Genomic DNA, 19,798 nt, shown 5'->3' on the forward strand with positions numbered 1-19,798 from the left:
GGAAAGATTAGCAAAACAAGTGTTTTCTGCCAGGTTGGCAGGAAAACGACCCAGAGGAAGACCAAGATATAGGTGGATTGATACGGTACAAAGTGCCTTAGACGATAGAAATATAAGATCTGATAATGTTGGAGTCTTGACAAGTAACAGACTGATTTGGAGGAAAATTGTAGATAGGAAGTTAGTAATGATGTAATTTTTTCATGTAGTACTGTCATATCCTGTACACCCCTTGAGGGTACATGGCAGGAATTTGATGATGATGATGATGATATCATCAATGAAGGATAAATCACTGGATCTTTTTTGACAAGTGGATTTTCATTGAGTGGTTTACAATGTCCAATTTTGGACTTGTTTCTGAAGTGAGACTGTAGGTCATGCAAATGATGTGCTCAACAGAGAAGCACTCATGTCATAAAGTTCAGGTGGAATACAAGAAAACTTCGCTTAATGCGAATTCGATATGCGTGATAATCAGTTAGCACGATTGAGTGAAATGATACTATTTTCCACTTTAAGAGAGTGATTAATCAGTTAATGTGATTTTTATGTTATGTGAAATTTTTTGTTGCCAATCTGCAGTGAGCAAAAAAGCTGGAAGTCATTAAAGAGACATGAAAATATCACTAGTAATATAATGATTATGCAAAACCTGGGATACAGTGTGTCTACGGTTTGGACTATATTAAATAAGAGAAAAGAATACAAAGAATAAGGAAAAGTTCATATTGCTGAATTTAGGGACACAAAACACATGTGTTGAAAAGATTATTTTACTGATTAATAATAAAATAATAACTTTACATTTCGACCACTGTATTGAGGTCATCTTCAGAAGGATACACGTGTATAAGAACAAGCTACATGCTGTTGCACTTTATACGAGTAAATTACATCTATGTTGTTAACTAATCTTTTTTCTTAGCCTGCCCTCTAGTGAAAAAAAAAATTAATTATTATATATTTTTTTTCCCACTAGAGGACAGGCTAAGAAAAAAGATTAGTTAACAACGTAGATGTAATTTACTTGTATAGAATGCAACAGCATGTAATTATACATATATAATTCCAAAAGAATCCTAGTACATGAGGACTTTAGCAGAGTTTATTGTAGTTTTTATTTTATTTAATTAATTTTTTTTTTTTTCACTAGAGGGCAGGCTAAGAAAAAAGATTAGTTAACAACGTAGATGTAATTTACTTGTATAGAGTGCAACAGCATGTAGCTTGTTCTTATACACATGTATCCTTCTGAAGATGACCTCAATACAGGGGTCGAAACATAAAGTTATTTTATTATTAATCAGTAGAATAATCCTTTCGACACGTGTGTTTTGTGTCCCTAAATTCATCAATATGAATGCTGATCACCTTGTACCTTAATAGAAATAAGGAAAAGTTGCTACTGCTTCTTTGAGCATACAGATCATACAAAATAGAAGCCATTTAATGATCAAGATGGAGCATCTTCTATCATTCTGGATTGAGGATTATAAACAAAAAAGAATACCCCTTAATACAGTGAATATTTAGGCAAAAGCTCTCAATATTTTTACATCACTGAAAGAGACCAAATTTCAAGAGGAATGTGAAAGCTTTACTGCCAATAAATGGCATAGGATGGTTTAACCGTTTTATAATGTAAGAATAACTGGGGAAATCTGCTACTGCTGATAAAATTCTGCAGCCAAGTTTCCTGAAAAATTGCAAAGGATAATTCAGGAGGGTGATCATGGTGATCGGCAAATATTCAACGTCAACGAAACTGGTCTCTTTGGAAGTGTATGCCAACAAAAACTTTCTAGCTAAAATTGAAGTATTTCAACCAGGATATAAAGTATCTAAAGATCGGTTTATGCTTTTATTAGGAGGCAATGCAGAAGGCAACTTTAAAATCAATCCTATGTTAGTTTATCGTGCATAATATCCAAGATCTAATAACATTACTGAAGAAATTAGCACAATTGGAAAAGAACTTGGATATTTAATGAATTGGATAATAAAGATGTGAGAAACTTGCTTGATTCCCATTCACAACAGTTAAACGAGAATGATCTCCTTCAACTAGAAGAACAGCATGCATATGAAGAAGATAAGGAGTGTGAATAAGAAGAGAATGTTACTACTAAGAAGCTAACTGCAAAAGGACTTGAGCTAGTTTTTAATCACATTGAGTATGCTAAGGAAATTTTATTTGATGCTGATCCTGATATGGAACAAAACTTTGAAGTGTGCTGAAATCTTGATAAAGTGATCGCCAGCTATTGCAAATCGAATGACAAGATGAAAAAGTCCAGCACGATTCAAACATCTTTACTTAATTTTTTTTGCATAAAAGTAGCTCGATCAAATGTTTAGACATTAAATAAAAATTTAATCAATTAATTTTTATTAACTTTGATGATTTTATCCTCTAATATAGATTATACTGTATTTTTTTTCCTCCAAATTTACACTAACTGATGGATGAATTATAATTATGCTGTTCACTGTATTTGCTTAACGTGCATTAATTGATGGATTAATTAATTGTGTTAAGTGAGGTTTTCCTGTGGACACGAGTTAAGTTGCTGTTGATATTTTCTCTTATGCTGAGAAAGTGGCAGTTAAGAATCTCAGGACAAGTGTGGTGGTGGTGGTTAATTTCTTTTCTACATCCTGACATGATATATTTTGTTCTGTGTTAATCTTTTATATTTCTTTTTTCACCTTTCAGTTGTTTCCGATTTATGGTGAAAAGATATTTCAGGGAAGCAAGTGTTATTACGTGCTCTAAACACAAAAGATTTTACAATTCTGCATTTTTGAGATGGATGGTGTGCGGATGACTTCTGTTCATTAAATTTTCCCATTATTTACTAGCAACCATGACAGATTCCAGTGTCATTGCAGTTAATAAAAAATAAAATAAAATAAATAAAAAAAACACTAAAAATCTCAAGAAAAATCTAACAAGACACCAGAATTCTTGTAGATAGGCTTATATGTTGGTATTAAATTATTTCAGGAATTTACAACATATAGTGGAATATTAATTAAAAGAAACTTGAATAAATACTTCCTATATTTCGGCAATGTCATATCGCCATCTTCATGGGAACATAAAACTATGACACATGCACGCAGGCACTACAACCTTAGAGTTCATCCAAGCCAAATTTCCTCCCGATATCTCAGCCTATTTCAGTTCACAATGAACTCGGGCTATTTCGTTTGGCAAGGAAAATTCTACAAACAGATAAAGGGGACAGCCATGGGTTCACCACTCTCCCCACCCCTGGCAAACTTCTTTATGGAGACTTTTGAAGAGAAAACCTTAAACTCAGCCCCACAAAAACTCTGTTTGGCTACGCTATGTTGATGATGTGTTCGCTATTTGGCCACATGGCTCAGATACACTGCACACCTTAACCAACACACACCAGAATCCAGTTCACCTTGAAAAAAAAAAAAAAAAAAAAAAACACTCTCCCTTTCTTAGACACTCTAATCACTCACCAGCCTGATGGATCCTTGGCTTTTTCTGTCTACAGAAAACCTACCCATACAGGCAGATACAATCACGAGCGATCCCTCCCCCTCACAACAATATGGGATTATAAAAACACTATATAACAGGGCAAAATTAATCTGTTCAGATGATAATGCCCTAACCACTGAACTAAACCACATCCTTAACACTTTCTTAGCCAATGCTAAACCCCCCAAAAATATTAAAACCAGTTAACCCCCCCCCCCATTCATAACAAAGATTACACTAAATCCATCACCATTCCCTATATCGGGGCACCTCTGAAAAGTTAACCAACATCTTAAAAAAATATGACGTGACCTCTTGTTACAAACCATATAAGAAATTGGCATCCCTTATCAGCTCCACCAAAGACCAGAATTCTTCTCCTAGAGCTACCTGAAGTATACCAGGTCCCTTGCAGCTGTAAACTGTCCTACTTTGGACAAAACAGGCAGGACAGCAAATGTCAGGATATCGGAACACAAAGACTACATCCGGTTTCACCAATACAGCCACTCTGTGCTTGCAGACCATGCTCTGGATACCCGCCACAGAATATGCTGGAAGAAAGCCACGTTATTACACCACAGCAAATTTAAATATGAAAGATTGTTCATGGAATTAGCCTCAGCTCTAAAAAACTTTCCGAACCTCAACAAATTTGGGAAGCTTGCATCTTGAGAACTTCAGCCCAACAGCCAAAAGAACCCAATATAGCCCACTAGGAACAACGCTAGTTTTTTCTCTTCTGCCTCATTTGCTCTTTGTAGTGTTTGCGTGCACATGTCATAGTTTTATGTTCCCATGAAGATGGCAATGTGACATTGCCGAAATATAGGAAGTACTTATTAAAGTTTCTTTTAATTAATATTCCACTATAGGTTGTAAATTCCTGAAATAATTTAATAGACACAGAATTCTGTGTAATAAAAACTTTCCAATTGGCTTTATTAACATTTCTGGTCTTAACTGTAATAGTGATGTGCAGAGCCTCAACAAATACACTCAACCATGGCGAGTAGATTTTGCTAGCCAGGGAGTAGCTGCAGTGTAGATAATATATTTTTTTAATAAAAATATGTCACCAACCAATGTACAGTATTACCAACCATTTGTAAAACTCCTATTGATTTACTGGGACACATCATTAAAAAAGAGAGGAGTCTTGGGCAAGCAAATTTTTTTACATGGCGAATAAGGTTTTACATAATATGTCAAACCCTGATGATGTGAACCACCACCTACAGACAACCTTTACAAAGCATCTCACCTCAATTTTCCTCATTACAATTTCATGATGCCTTTCGTAAGGGTAGGAAATGCACATTTGTCAGGTCTGCTATCCAATACCAAAAGGACCTGGAACCTCTTCTGTACGATTTGCTTTGTCTTAAGATTTCAAACCTCACTTTGTTACCTTCATTTGTTGCCTCTATAATTCTCCTAATTTCAATGACTTCACTGACCTATCTGACTTTATCTCTGAAAGTCAATTACATACAGTCTAATTACCCTAACAGTGAAATAATTCTCCTTGGTGATGAAAGTCCACAGTTCTGACTGACTTTGTTTCATCAACTTTACAGACTCAACTGGAAAAGATTCCAAATTGTTTGCTATCAGTAATGATTTAACATAAATTGTTCACCAGTCTATTAGAATTCTTGATAATCCTCATTTTCCCAACACCCTGGACCAAAAACTACAATTGTGCCAACTGGGATGACTTTTGGGATTTCTATGCCTTGTTTCCATGGTCTGATTATTGCTCTTCTGATCCTAGCATGTTGTCTGATCTGATAACAGAAATTATTCTTGCTGAGATGAATCACACTCCATTCAAAATCCTTGACCATTGTCTAAATCCTGGTTCAACAACTTTGCCAAAGCAGTCCAAGCCAAAAATTCAGCATATGATCAATGGTGCTTGTCAAAAACTGGCCACTCGCTTAGCTTACACTACAGCTCATAACAACTGGAGGAAGAAAAAAAAAACAGACTTTGTAAGAGCAAAATGCACTAAGCTGTCCAAATGGCAAATGAGCCTTCTGGTCCCTTGCCAAGGCTATGGGATGTAACTTCTGCCCTTCCATATTTTCAACTCTCACATGACAGTTGTCTTGTTGTCTCTATAAGAGTTGGAGGAGGAAAACAAGGTAGATCTGATGTCCTGATAATTTTTGTCAGGACACCAGAAAAATACTCAGTAGCTTTAATAGTCTCCTAGCTTTGATGATATTCCCCCAGTATTAAAACCTAGTGCTCCAGAACATCCATCCATCTTGTATTGCCTTATCATCATCATCATCATCAAATTCCTGCCATGTACCCTCAAGGGGTGTATTGCCTTTTCAAGATGTCATATTCATCCAGTATTTATCTGGCAGTTTGGGAGCAAGTTCTTATCCAGCCTGTCCCCAAAAAATGGGAAATAACCATCTAACTATCACCTTACTGCTCTGATCTCAGTACTCTCCAAAATAATTGAAAACAAATAATTAACAACAGCCAACTGCTTCACTAACAGGAGACTAAATACTTGATCACTAATATGGATTCCACCATTTTCATTCTACAGCAGATTTCCTAGCCAACCACACCCACATTTGGCAGCAGGCCATGGAAAAATTTGGAAAAACAATTGGTCACTCTTGATATTTCCAAAGGCATTAAGTCTGGCATCATGGTCTTCTTACCAAGCTTACCATCTTATGGTATTCCTCCTTTCCTCTGTGAATGGTCTGCCAGCTTCCTCTCTGGTTGTATACAATGAAAGTCATAATGGATAATACTCATCACATTTTTCAATGCCGTGTTCCCTAGGGCTCTGTGCATTCACTTACATTCTTCCTCCTATATCAGTGATCTCTCTCTCTCTCTCTGACACCCAATGTTATTCATAGCTTTACTGAAAACAGTACTCTCCACACCTCTTTCTCATTTTCTAAGTAATGCTCAGGTAATTGGTGGTTGCAGATCTTGCATCAGCTAACTGATGCCATAAGCACTGATCTCTTTGCTATTCTCAAGGGGAGTGAGGATAACCTGATGAACTTTAATGCCACCAAAACACAGTCCTGTTTTATTTCCAAGAAGAAAGACCATTCATTCTCCCTAACTTTTGACAATATTCTTTTTGCCAATCAGGACCAATTTTCTCTTCCTTCGTTAACTCTTACATCTAATCTATGCTGGTATAACCATATCAGATCCATAGCCTCCAAAAAGCTTGGTATTCTTTTTTTTTTTTTTTTATTCCACAAGGTACTTCTTTCCTGATCAAACTGATCAACACTTTAAAAAGCTCAAATCTGCCAGACTTCAGAATACTGTTCTCACATTTGGGACAGTGTAACACAGGCCTCCATCAGAATTCTTGAGTGCATTCCGAAGCAAGCAGTTCGCTTAATTGCAACTCCTTCAGCCAGTTAGCCAAAAATGTCTGGGTATCCAGTCTATTAGTTACATCCATCCAGCACTCTGTCAGAGAAAGAGAGAGAATCATGTCTGAGGAAATTCTGTATGAGACTAGTACACAGATACAAAAAAGAATGCATAACAAACTAACACATTACATAGCTGGATTGTGCATACTATGATAGTCAATGTGAGATGTACTAGTGAAGCATCACAGATACTACTGTGTTTCAGTATTCATGCACAAAACTGCCTACACCTGGATCACCAAAAGATGAACATAAGCATGCACCCAATGCAAGCGGACAGTGTGGATGCAACAACTCGGCTAACAAAGAAAGAGCAGCCATTATGGCTATGATGACACTGTTCATTGATATGTTGAATCAACAATATTTATTACAAAGGTTGGCTATGGCAATTAAGAGAGGTGAAAGGGTGGATGAGATGATTGTGATGGTAAGAACAAATGACTTGAGTGGTAATGTAAGTTGGACAGCGAGAGATATGAGATTTTTGCTTGAGGCTGTACAGAAGAAGACAGAGAGAGGAAAAATATGTGCGTGTTGCCTAAGTATGATAATGATGAGCTGAGCAGAAGAGTGGTGATATTGAATGGCATAATAGCGAGAATGAGTGACAAGAGAGGACTGGTATATGTGGATGCTTGGAGTGCGTTTGAGGAAAGAGAGGAATTGTATGTGAGAGACCGCTTACATTAGAATGAGAAAGGATGTAGGCATCTGGAGGGATTGCTGTTCTGAACGAGTCAGTGTGTCCCAGGGAGGATGATACCACAGGTGGCCTCTTGTGGGAATGTGGCCTCTTGGGAGAAGGGAGACGACATCAGGTAACACTGAGCCCAGCGGAGTCTAGAAGGGATAATGCTGGGTATAGATACAATGGCATTTATATGCTTTATACTAATGCCAGGAGTATCCAGAATAAGGGAGAGGAATTGGTGGCGCAGATAGCATCAGCCTGGCCAAAAGTTATTGGGATCACTGAGACGTGGTTGACAGAAGGGGATATAATAACAGGAATAGAAGTCGCTGGGTACAGCATTTTTCGTCAGGAGAGGAGGGGAAAGCGTGGTGGTGGGGTACTGCTTATGATAAGCGATGACCTATGTCCTCTAAGAGTGGAGGCTTTGGAAGGAAGTGAGACAAATGATTTTGAGAGCATATGGTATGAGGTAGAGGTAGACAAGACAGGATATTTAGTGGAGTGTTGCTACGGACCCAGGAGCACAGAGGATAAGGACCAGGAGATGTTTAGACAGTTAAATTTGGCAAGTGCAAGAAGAATGATTGTTATGGGAGATTTTAACTACAGTAGTATAAATTGGAGAGAGGAAGATGCATGTAGCAATAGGGGAATGGAATTTCTAGAATTCTTGAGGGACAAATGTCTTAGGCAACATGTAACAGAGGGAACAAGAGGTTCAAGAGTTTTGGATTTGGTTATAGCATTAGAAGAGTTGATAATAACTGAGATGACATCTCTCCCACCAGTTGGAGAGAGTGACCATATGGTTTTGACTTGGAAAATGAGTAGACATGCAGGAGAATCAAAGAGACAGGAACTTATGTGGAATTATAAAGCAGGTGATTATAATAGTCTTAGACATCAACTTCGGGAAGTTTCGTGGAGGGAGGAATTGGAAGGCCGGGATATCAGTAGTGCTTGGGAAATGGTGAAGGAATATTTGTTAGCAGCAAAAGTAAGCTGTATTCCATGAGTCAAGAAGCAGACACAATTTGGTGTAAAGTGGATGACAAACAATATCAAACAGGAACTGCAGATGAAAAAGGTTACAGAAGAGATATAAAGACAGGGGTGGAGATCAGATGCATGAAGAATATAAGACTCATGCCAGGAGAGTGATTAATATGGTAAGGAAAGTGAAACTCGAATATGAGAAGAGATTGGCCCTATGATCCAAAGAAAATCCTACGGAATATTTTAGCTATGTGGCCAGTAGGAGGAGAAATGACTGTGGAAGAATGATATTGTGGGATAAAAATGGGAATAGAGTGACTGATGCAGAGCACATAGTGGAATTGTTCAATGAACACTTTATTGGAGTATTTCATCCTAGAGGAGTTGGTTTTAATGCTAGAGGGATAGGGCTGGTTTGAGGTTTAGAGATACAGGAGGAGAGCGTATTTCAGATACTGAGTACTCTGGATGTCAGTAAAGCTTTGGGACTGGATGGTATTTCACCACAAGTTTTGAGAGAATGTGCTAGGGAACTGACAGTGCCTTTAACCTGGCTTTTCAATGAAAGTCTGGCTGCGGGAAAGGTGCCCAGGGAATGAAAGGAAGGTAAGATAGTGCCATTGCATAAGGGTGGTAACAGACTGGAAGTGTCTAATTATAGGCCAGTCTGTGTGTCATCAGTAGTTGTTAAGATCTTGGAGAATGTAGTGAGGGACTGTATACAGCATTGGGCAGATGAGGGTAATGTTATCTGTGAGAGTCAACATGGATTTGTGAAAGAGCGCTCTTGTTTTAGCAATATGCTAGCCTTTTATAATAAAGTTACAAGAACATTAGATGAGGGAAAGGCATATACTGCAATTTTCTTAGACTTAGCGAAGTCTAAGAAAATTGCAGTACATGGATCTGGATGTCAGATTGGTCAATTGGATTCAGGATTGGCTGTCTGATAGGTATCAGAGAGTTGTGTAGGGTGGAGCAGCTTCAAGGAGGCAGAGGGTTACAAGTGGGGTCCCACAGGGCTCAGTGCTAGGGCTATATTGTTTAACCTTTATATCAATGACATTGCCAGTGGATTGCAAGGGGATATTCAGTTGTTTGCAGATGATGTGAAGCTGGGAAGGATTATTAGTAATAGTGCAGATGTGGTAGCCCTGCAAGAGGATTTGAATAAGCTAGATAGATGGGCAAATGAATGGGGGTTGTCTGTTTAATGCAGCAAAATGTAAGGTTTGAGAAACATCGATGGGATGCTGCATTCTCTATGGGAGGAGTTATACTGGAGGAAGTAGGGGAGACAAGAGATCTGTGGTTGATAATTGATAGAAACTTGAAATTTACGGGACATATTTCAAAGGTGGTGAAGGTCACAGAGGATTGCTGCAATTATGAGAAGGACACTGACCTGCAGAGATAAAAGGGTTATCACTCCATTGTATAAGTCTCTGATCAGACCACACTTAGACTATTGTTCTCAGATTTGGTCCCCAGGATTTGAAGGGGATAAATTAACTGTGGAAAGGATACAAAGACGGATAACAAAGATGGTTTCAGGACTGTACAAGGATAGTTATGAGGATTGGCTGAGGGAATGTGGACTGCAGAGTTTGGTGGATAGAAGAAGGAGAGGTAATATGATTGAGACTTTTAAACTGTTGAGAGGTTGTTACAGGGTTGATACTGGGGGAGTTCTTTTGCTTGGTTGAACAGTGGGAAGGAGTGATGACAAGAGGCCATCCCTGGAAGTTATGGAAGGAAACTGTGAGCAAGAGGGTGAGGAGTGGTTTCTTTGCGTGGAGGGTGGTTGAACCGTGGAATGCATTGCCTGATGGAGTGATGAGAGCGAGAACGGTCAATGAGTTTAAGGAGTGATATGATAGACTTTGTGTTTCTTAATGGAGACCTCCCCCCTCGATGAATCTTGACAGACTTTATGTTCTTAGGAAGGACCTCCCACGATGAGTCTTTTGACTCCATGGAGGCCTGAATAATAATAATAATAATAAAGATTTCTTTGCATAAAAAAAAAATACATACATATATATACATACATATATGTGTGTGTGGAATTTTTCTTTAGATGTTTGTTATTTTGTGCTCTGCTTATTTTAATGGCAGATATGGAATACACTATCTGGATTATTTTGAACACAAAATAATAAAAAAATGTATACGTTTCCAATAATTTCAATTTTCAAACTACTATGGCTACATGATGGGATATTATATTTTAAAAAACAGGTTTGCATTTAAACAACTTTGATAATGATATCTGATATTTCTTAACTTTATTGAGTATTACTGAAGAAAAGTCTTAAAAAAGGTATTGAACTTTGCACTACATATGTAAATTTATGACATATACAATATAATTGCCTCTGATATCAACATTCAAAATTTTGATTGTTGTGGAAGGACATTTTAAGAACAAATCTGTATAAATAACATAACTGAACCAGTTTAATTACTAGAAAACTAAGCTAATATTTCATATTGGTATCCAATGTCTTCAGAGCAACTGTCCAGTTTGAAAAAAAAAGAGGAAAAAACTCATTCAATGATTGTTGATAGCATTTTGTGCTGGACTATGAATTGTGCATGAGAACAGTTATGACTGAGGTGAAATAAGAGTAGCAAGAATAAGCACCCCCCACCCCCTCCACACACACACACAAGAAAAGAGAGAAAGATAAATGTGAACATGGCCTTATTCTCTCATTTTCCTCCACAGCATCTTAGTAGTTCTTACAACTAGTATTAATACGACTATCAGCTAATAACAAATGAGTTTTTCTTCTCTCACTTTCAAACCTAACATTTATTCTGAATGTACTGGAAATTAAAGTTCAATTAATTCATAGAGGAGTATAACAGTTTAGCATGTCACTGCTTGTCTCAAAAAGTGGTAATCTTAAGTTTTCCCAATAGTAGTAATAACAATAATTGCACTTTACCAAGGCTAAATTTAACCATCGTGTTGTTAGTTAAGCTATATTTCAGTCCTGCCAGCTGCATAATGAAAGTGTAATTTTCACTGAAATCATTGTGCTACTGTATGCTCAACCTTTCAGCAGCTCAGCTATAATGCAACAAGGTGGCCCAATAACCAGTACTTTTAAGGCCAAGGATAGCTTGAGAAACCAATGAAGTTACAACAATCAAGCAATCTCAATGATCCATAATCAGGGACAAAGGAGCAAAACCGAATGAGGAACACAGAGAACTCATGGATATATACACACTGCTTGGAAAGAAGCCAATTCCCCCCCCCCAACACAGTCGTGCCATGTAACGCCACGTTTGTAGCCAAGTATAAACTGGAGGAATATGATATGCCAAAGTCAGTGCAACTGTGTCTTGGTGAAATGGTTGTGAGAAGGGAACTGATAGAGTTTGAAAGAGGCATTGTGATAGGATGCCATGTTGCAGGCCTATGCATTTGCCAATTTGTTGACAAACTGGGCCATCCCAGGTCAACAATCAGTGAATACCGTGAGATGGAAGTGCAAATCAAATGCAAGTGCTACATGCAGTGAAAGACCCACCACATCGCTGAATGTGACCGTAGGGTGCTACAAATGGTAACATGCAAAAACTACCATTCATCAGCTAACACATTGAATGCAGAGTTCCAGGTATGACTGGGATACAAATTTGCACAAAAAACATTCAGAATCGAGGTGCACAACATGACTTGCCACCATGGTAGGACCACAATATGCAAGCCCCACATTACCAGAACCAACATGTACCATTGCCTTTAGTGATGCAAAGAGTGTGTACAGTTGGAACATATAAGCTTGGAAAGTTGTGTTATGGAGTGACGAATTTTGCTACACCCTCTACCAAGCAGATGGATGGGGGTGTGGTGGATGCCCACTGAATGTCTCTTAATATAATGCATAATCTCAAACTAAGAAATTCAGAGGTGGCAGTGTGAGGGAATCATCCCGTTTTTCATGGCTTAGCCTTGGACCTCTGTTTTTGGTGCCATGAACATTGAATTCCAAGAGGTATCTGAACATTCTGGACAATGCAATGCTTCCTACTTTGTGGTGTTTCTATGGAACTTACCACTGTCTCTTCCAGTAAGACGATGCTGGAAGCAAGCTGGCAAACCATGTCATAAGGTAAAGCTGCTGCTGTGTGGTTTGTGGACATGAATGTCATTGCCCTTGACTGGCCTTCACAGAGCCCTGATCCTATTGAAACTCTGTGGGATGACCTGGAGCGCAATAAATGAAATCGAGGGACATACATCTCACAATAGTCCCAGATCTCATTACATGCTTACAGAAATGGTCCAAAATTCCCATTGATCGCTATTGTACACTTGTGAAAAGTATGCTCTGTCATCACAGAGAAAGGAGGTCTTAAATCTTATTATGGTGGGCACCATGGCAGTTTGTTCCTCACAATATGGTGTCCACTGACTTCTTTCCAAGCAGTGTAGTTCCACACTTACAATTTTAAAGAAGCAGACATGGATACTGAAATTCTGATACTACACTAAGAATGAAAAGTCACTTGGTCTGAAATTCTGGTTCCACTTATTTACAATAGGTCAGTCCGAATCAATACACAAAATTACTGATTACAGTAAAATTAACTCTGAAATAGAGGAAAGAGATGACAAATATTTAAATATCATCATTTTTTAGATAGGATTTGAATCAAGGTCATTCCCACCACTGTCATTCTTTTGAACTGTGCAGAGGTGCACTAAATCTATATACCTATTCACTATCAGCAGCTTCAGAGCCAGCTGGAAGCCTTTGTTGCTCCCACCCAAGAAATGTAAACATACCGCATATTAAATTAGTAATGCAAATGGATAAGCTTAGTCCAGAAATGTTCCATATAACTTTTTTTTAAGGCCACTTCAGGCTCATGATAAGCAGAGTGGTCTTACACTGATGAAAACATTTGTCTACCAGTTTTAAAAGACACAGACATCAATGCCCACTTCAGGATTCAAACCTACAATCTGTTGGAGTGAGCATATACGCTATCACTTTGCCAACTAGACTAGCATGACTATGACATGGATTAATAAAAATACATTTTTCAATTAATTTACTCAATGCTAAACTGAATGTTTCAGATGTATTTGTAACAGTTACTATAAGCCTTGTGGTATAATTTGACACCAAAGGAAAAATTAAATAAGATATTTATTTAGTTGCTCCTATTTTACTGGTTTTGTAGCCAGCATTTTTAAAGCAAAAAAAATAGTGTGTCACAGTACACACTATTTTTTTGTTACAAGAGGCTGCTGCATGGTTATCCAAGTGGCCATGTACTTCGCAACCATATGCCTGAGGAAGGAGTGTCCTAGGTTCATTTCCTGTCGACAATGTGAGGAGCTTGAGGATCTTCCTCAGCCATAGCCAAGTTAGCCAGTCTTAGGGGTGGACAGTAGGGTTTTTCCCCACCAGTTTATCTGGGGTTTTTCATCCTGCAAGTAGGCAAACCGGCCCTGTGAACATGCAGGCTACAGTACAGCAAAGGAAGGCAACAGAAAACCCACCTTGCTCATAATAGTTTCCCTAGTATGGTAGCATATAGTACCCTCCACCAGTCATATGTCTGAGGGAATAGAATAGTTATTAGTCACAGCAATTTAAAATTGCAATGAACATAAGAAAATATATGGAGTCCAATTTGGCGCTACTGTTAGATAAAAATAAGTTTTATATGTGTTAAGTTGGAGCTGGTAGTAAAATGACCGTCTCCCAGATTCTGTGTAAGTTGAAGTAGCCACACTTACTGAGGTTTGAGAGTGTTTCATTGTTGCTGCTGACTCTAAAAACAGTCTCTTACTTGTTACAACTTCGATATCATTCATCTAATCCTGTGCAAAGGTGATATCCAAGAATGGTCTCCCACCAGCCCAACATGCAATAACAATAAGAGCAAAATATATTTTTTATGTTCCACTCTGAAGCAATGTCAACAGATCTTTTCTGTCTAACTTTTCTGTTATATTCCATAATCCCTGCAAAATATCAGCACTTAAATAAATACTTGCATTGTTCCTTTGGCGTTGTGAATTCTACCATAAAAATCAAAATGAATATCTTCCAGCACCAGCTTACCCTCACGTCTGAAGTATTGTTTCATTGAGATAACCTTGAAGTTTGCAGTACAAAATAATTGTATTAGGTGTTGAAAGTTTATTTTTCACTTGGTTAGACTATAATAAATTTGGCTTAATCCTTTATCCAAGTGTGAGCAAACAAAGTTTGCACCTGAAAGTATCTTCATGAGTGGGGTAAGGTGGTACAACACCAGGAAACTCATTGCAAAGGTGGAGCAAGCTAACATGCTAATGCTTCTGCCTGCTATCTCCACTTGGGCCTAGCTCCCACTGAAGAGACCTCAATAAAGGTCGAAACTAGTCTGGGTAGTGGCCCTTCCCTTAATGCATAACATTATACATATCCACAAGGAGATGTGTTTTGCATTATGGGAGATACTGGGATAGGAGTGATGTTAGCTTGCTCCACCTTTGCAATGAGTTGCCAGTGTTGTACCACCTTACCCCAGTCCTGAAGATACTTTCAGGTGCAAACTTTGTTTGCTCACACTTGGAGAAAGGATTAAACTAAATTTATAATTGTATTAGGTACACTTGTTTATTAATAAATATTAATTTGAAGTATTTCTACATCCTGTTGAATGGGTGTAACAATACTGCACTTTCTGCTCAATTTAATCTTATGGAGAAAGACAAGATGTTTAATAAAACTAATTTTTGCCAGCCTGTTTGGCTGAATAGTTAGTATACCCACTTTCTGACCAACTGACTGCAGGTGTTCAAATCTCACTATGGGCACAGATGTTTATGATTATGAAAACTCAATTGGCCTGCAGAGCAGGGTTTCCAGATTGTGTAAATAAAAATTGGGTAAATTTTAAAAATATTAAAAATACATAAATAAAATGAAACCCATTAACACAACCATGGTACTAATATACTACAAGTTTACAACCTGTTGTGGGCGAGACTCGCAAAAGAAATGCTACTGTACTTGGCTCTGCATGCAATTATTCCAAAAATGAGATCTGTAAACACTATTTCCAATTATTTGATTTATCCACTTCATTTTCATTAGCTACATCACATCCCATTAACTGAAATGAGTGACTTCTTTGCTTTTTCTACAAAAATGTAAATAACCAGTATATGATGTCTAATTTCTGCATTGATGAATAAAAAAAAAAACATAGCTCAGAAAATTGTCCATTATATTTACTTTGTCTGATCTGTTCTTGTTTATTTGTATGATCAGGAAAATAAATGCTATCTGAAGGAGGGGTAAGTAAAGTCTGAAATTTTACCAGCAGATAATCCCTTTCAGAATTGCATTTCTCAGAGGGATTATCTTGCATTTTAATGGTCATGCACTTTATTCAACACAAATGTTTTCATGGATGATGCGTTTCCCTTCTTGGGATGCAAATGGACTTGAGAGGATAAAAAGCACTTTGAACCATCTGATTTTCATTTGTGTGTACACACACACACACACACTATGTATATATGGGGGGGGGATTACACCCATAGCAGATCAAGTCTATCTGGAATTTGGAATCATCCTGAGAAAATCGTATCTCAAAGTTTCAGGAACTTTCTCATTTCACACATATAAATGAATCATGAGCTAGAAAAAGACGATTTCTCGAAATGATTCCTACCTAATATCAATACAATTCATTTCATCGTCAAAGAAAATTTTAAAAAAAAATCAGAAATAATAAGAATCTACTTAAGGCACGGTACTGTATCCTACGTAGCAAAGTATTAAGCCATTGAAGCCGAAGATTTTACTCCAAGTTATGCTCCTGACCACTTTTGAAACTTTTCAAGTGGCCTCCAGCGAGGCAAAATCAATCTGCATACTTCGCTATAAAAATGGATATTTATTTTGTCCTTTTCTTTTAATACCATCTGCATCAAATAGCCATTTATCGTGGCTAATGAACTCTTTCCAATCCGAAATGACACATGCAAAGCTTTTATACGCACCCTATGTCTGCAAAATCTTGCTTTCTCTGAATTCATCGGTTATCCCACGCTTTTCCCTAAAATCTGCACGGACGGCGAAACTATCTATTTTGAACAGACACAAACACATCTTATTAAGAATGATTATATAAGAATGCAATTCTGTACACTAAAAACCTTTCAGAGGCGCTTCACTAGCAAACGAAAAGTTTTTCTCGGCAAGAGTATATTTTTAATAACGTAAGCGCTCTTTCTGCTACAGCATTATATTGGCAACACTTGTATACGTTCAAACCATGTTAGCATATCGCGAAATTTTCCCGATAAGAAATACGAAAACTTGGTTAACGTTATTTTAAATAGTGAAAAATAAAGTAAGTTGAGCTGATCGTATTTTTTTTTCTTTTCAGTTTTTAAATTACAAGTACAAGATCAAATCAAACTTCAACCTAACTTGGGACAGAAGGAATTTCAATATTTCCGAACGCGCGCACACACACACACACATATAGTTGTAAAAATGTATTGGAAGAGGGACTCTATATTGTCTCTATCTTATATTATCCATGATGTGAGAAATGGATTCATATTATGTTTTTCAGTTCATTTTGGAAATTACAACGATTATACAAAATATTGAGCAATTCATTCAGTAATCGCTCATACGAAAAACAATGACAACGCTTGTATACAGTAACTGTTCATTAAATTAAATTCTCGTTTTGGACAAAATCCAAATACACCATCATAATTTGTAATGATCATCACGTGCAAATACACAGCACCATAAAAAGGCAAGTGGGCACAGACTAGGTTCTGTTCACGCCATTCCGAGTATTCATTCATAAAACGGCGTCGTCGTCCATTGAAGATAACTGACAGTGTGGCATGACCTCAATCATACCAAGCCCGTACCTCGGCATGTTATAATTATGCCACTTTATAATAACCGGACACTATCTGCTCGCTATCAAATATCAAGAATATGCTGTTTTTCAATAACGAATTGGGCATGTACAGTGTACAAGATAACCACGGCCCACAAAAAACGTAACTGTTCGTGAAACGGGAAACAGACTTCAGAATGTGTTCGACCTCCTCATGCCACGGCCGAAGCACAGCTGAGGAAGAGCCGCTGTACAGCGGTCTCGCCCAGGTCGAATAAGCTAGGCCTACCATTTGAAACATTCGTTCAGGAAGCAATAGGTAACAAAGACGTACATGGAATAGGTACTTACTCATCAAAGCTACCTTCTGTCATTTTCTTCGTGTGATAGTGCCATTTTTTGGTTTATTCCTAAGTGATTAAAACCACTGAATACAAAACCAAACTGCCAAATACTACGTGAACTGCAACACTGGATCAAAAAACTTTGATAACACAGGAAACGAGCAAGCCACAGCACAGCTTCTCTGTATTCCAGCACTATAAGAAAATAGTTCCAAACGTCGTCATCACTACAGTTGTTTTCATAGCAAATGCAATAATAAGAATTCAATTTACTTGTTTTCTAAAAAAGCGATTTCATTTCTAACAGTGCAAATTTGAACTCGTTTGCAACTATAATTTAGCGGATAAATACTCGCCACAAAATGGCGGCAAACTTCTGTTATGTTAATGAGTTACACATTTCACTTCTCCCAAAGATGTTCATTTGAGAACGGCACAACCCTATCCTAAATGCTTTTTATGTATAAGTAGCTATAGGAACATGTCTAATATTTAAAACGAGTCCTTTAGCAAATAAATTAATACAGATGCAGAGTTAATTATATGAGTTTGGGTATATGATATCGTCCAGTAAAATAATAATAATAACATTTGATCATTAAACGGGGGGAGGAATATAGACAGAAACCCACATTTATCTCACTTCATCACTATTTGACTGTTTATGAATAAATTGCAAACAATATATACTGATTTTATAGTGGTCTATAAATAAGACTGCTTATTCGAAAAGGTGTACTAAACGATCATTACCGTCAACAGAAAGTATATTAGTTGATATCGGCCCCACCCTCCTTTTTTGTTTTTTTCCTCTCCTCGCTCTGTATTTTGTCAGGCGCATTGTTAATTACTATTAGAAAATTATCCTCAACATCAGATTTATACTTTCCGTTCGGAAAAAAAAAAGTACGAAAGAGAAACAAACATGGCTTCCGTGAACATCCACATTTCTGAGTGGTTTACTCAGGAGTAGAGTCCACAAGACGGCCTGTGACTAGTGGTGTACCACAAGGATCTGTTCTTGGACCACTGCTGTTTAATTTGTTCATAAATGATATAGGAAAGGATCTGAGAGGAACAGTTCATTTGTTTGCTGATGATGCGAAGTTGGGTAGGGCAATAGTGAATGCAGATGACGTCAAAATTTTGCAGGATGATTTGGATAGATTGGAGGTCTGGGCTAGGGAGAATGGATGTCAATTTAATGTGGCAAAATGTAAGGTTATGCATTTTGGGGTGAAAAGATGGGAGGCAGTTTACTGCATTGGTGGAACCGTGCTCCAGGAAATTGATGAGGCACGAGATTTAGGAGTGTTGGTGGATAAGGAATTGAAATTTAGGGGACACATTGCAAAAGTGGCCAAATCAGCTCATCAAATCACTTGGTTGCTGAAGAATACGTTGACAAGCAGAGACAAGCAGGTTATTGTTCCTCTGTATCGAGCCTTGATAAGACCTCATCTCGACTACTGTGCTCAGATTTGGTCACCTAGGTTTCTTCTTGATGGGGAGGAGGTGGAGAGGATCCAGAGGCGAGTGACCAAGATGATAGCAGGTCTGTGGAATGAACCGTATGAGAACAGGTTGAGGATTTGTGGGTTGCAAAAATTGGTTGATAGGCGGAGGAGGGGAGATATGATTGAGACATTCAAATTACTGAAGGGTTTCTATAAAATTAATTCAGAAGATATTTTTGAGAACAGGGCTGGTTGTGGGAGGACTAGGGGACATCCATGGAAACTGGGCAAAAGTGTGGTTAGTAAAGGTGTTAGAGCTGGGTTCTTTACTTTTAGAGTAGTGAATGAGTGGAATGCGCTCCCTGAGTCTGTGGTGGATGCTGTGACAGTGAATGAGTTTAAGGCGAGGTATGATAGATACTGTATGAATGTCGAATAGTTGT

At 37.8% G+C, this 19,798-nt stretch overlaps 1 protein-coding gene across 1 annotated transcript in view; it reads right to left on the reverse strand.

The window, feature by feature from the left end:
- The window catches only part of LOC150102351 (sprouty-related, EVH1 domain-containing protein 2-like), a 274,537-nt gene that overhangs the window by 107,500 nt on the left and 147,239 nt on the right, over positions 1–19,798 (reverse strand). Inside the window, exon 2 of the mRNA XM_090398771.1 lies at positions 17,906–18,093. Within this exon, the coding sequence (XP_090254897.1) occupies positions 17,906–17,928 (23 nt within the window). The 5' untranslated portion in view covers positions 17,929–18,093. The remainder of the gene's footprint in view (positions 1–17,905; positions 18,094–19,798) is intronic.

Source organism: Typopeltis vanoorti, chromosome 10, assembly GCF_054136105.1.
Source record: "Typopeltis vanoorti isolate ZY-2024b chromosome 10, IOZ_Tvanoo_1.0, whole genome shotgun sequence".
NCBI classification, from domain to species: Eukaryota; Metazoa; Arthropoda; class Arachnida; order Uropygi; family Thelyphonidae; genus Typopeltis; species Typopeltis vanoorti.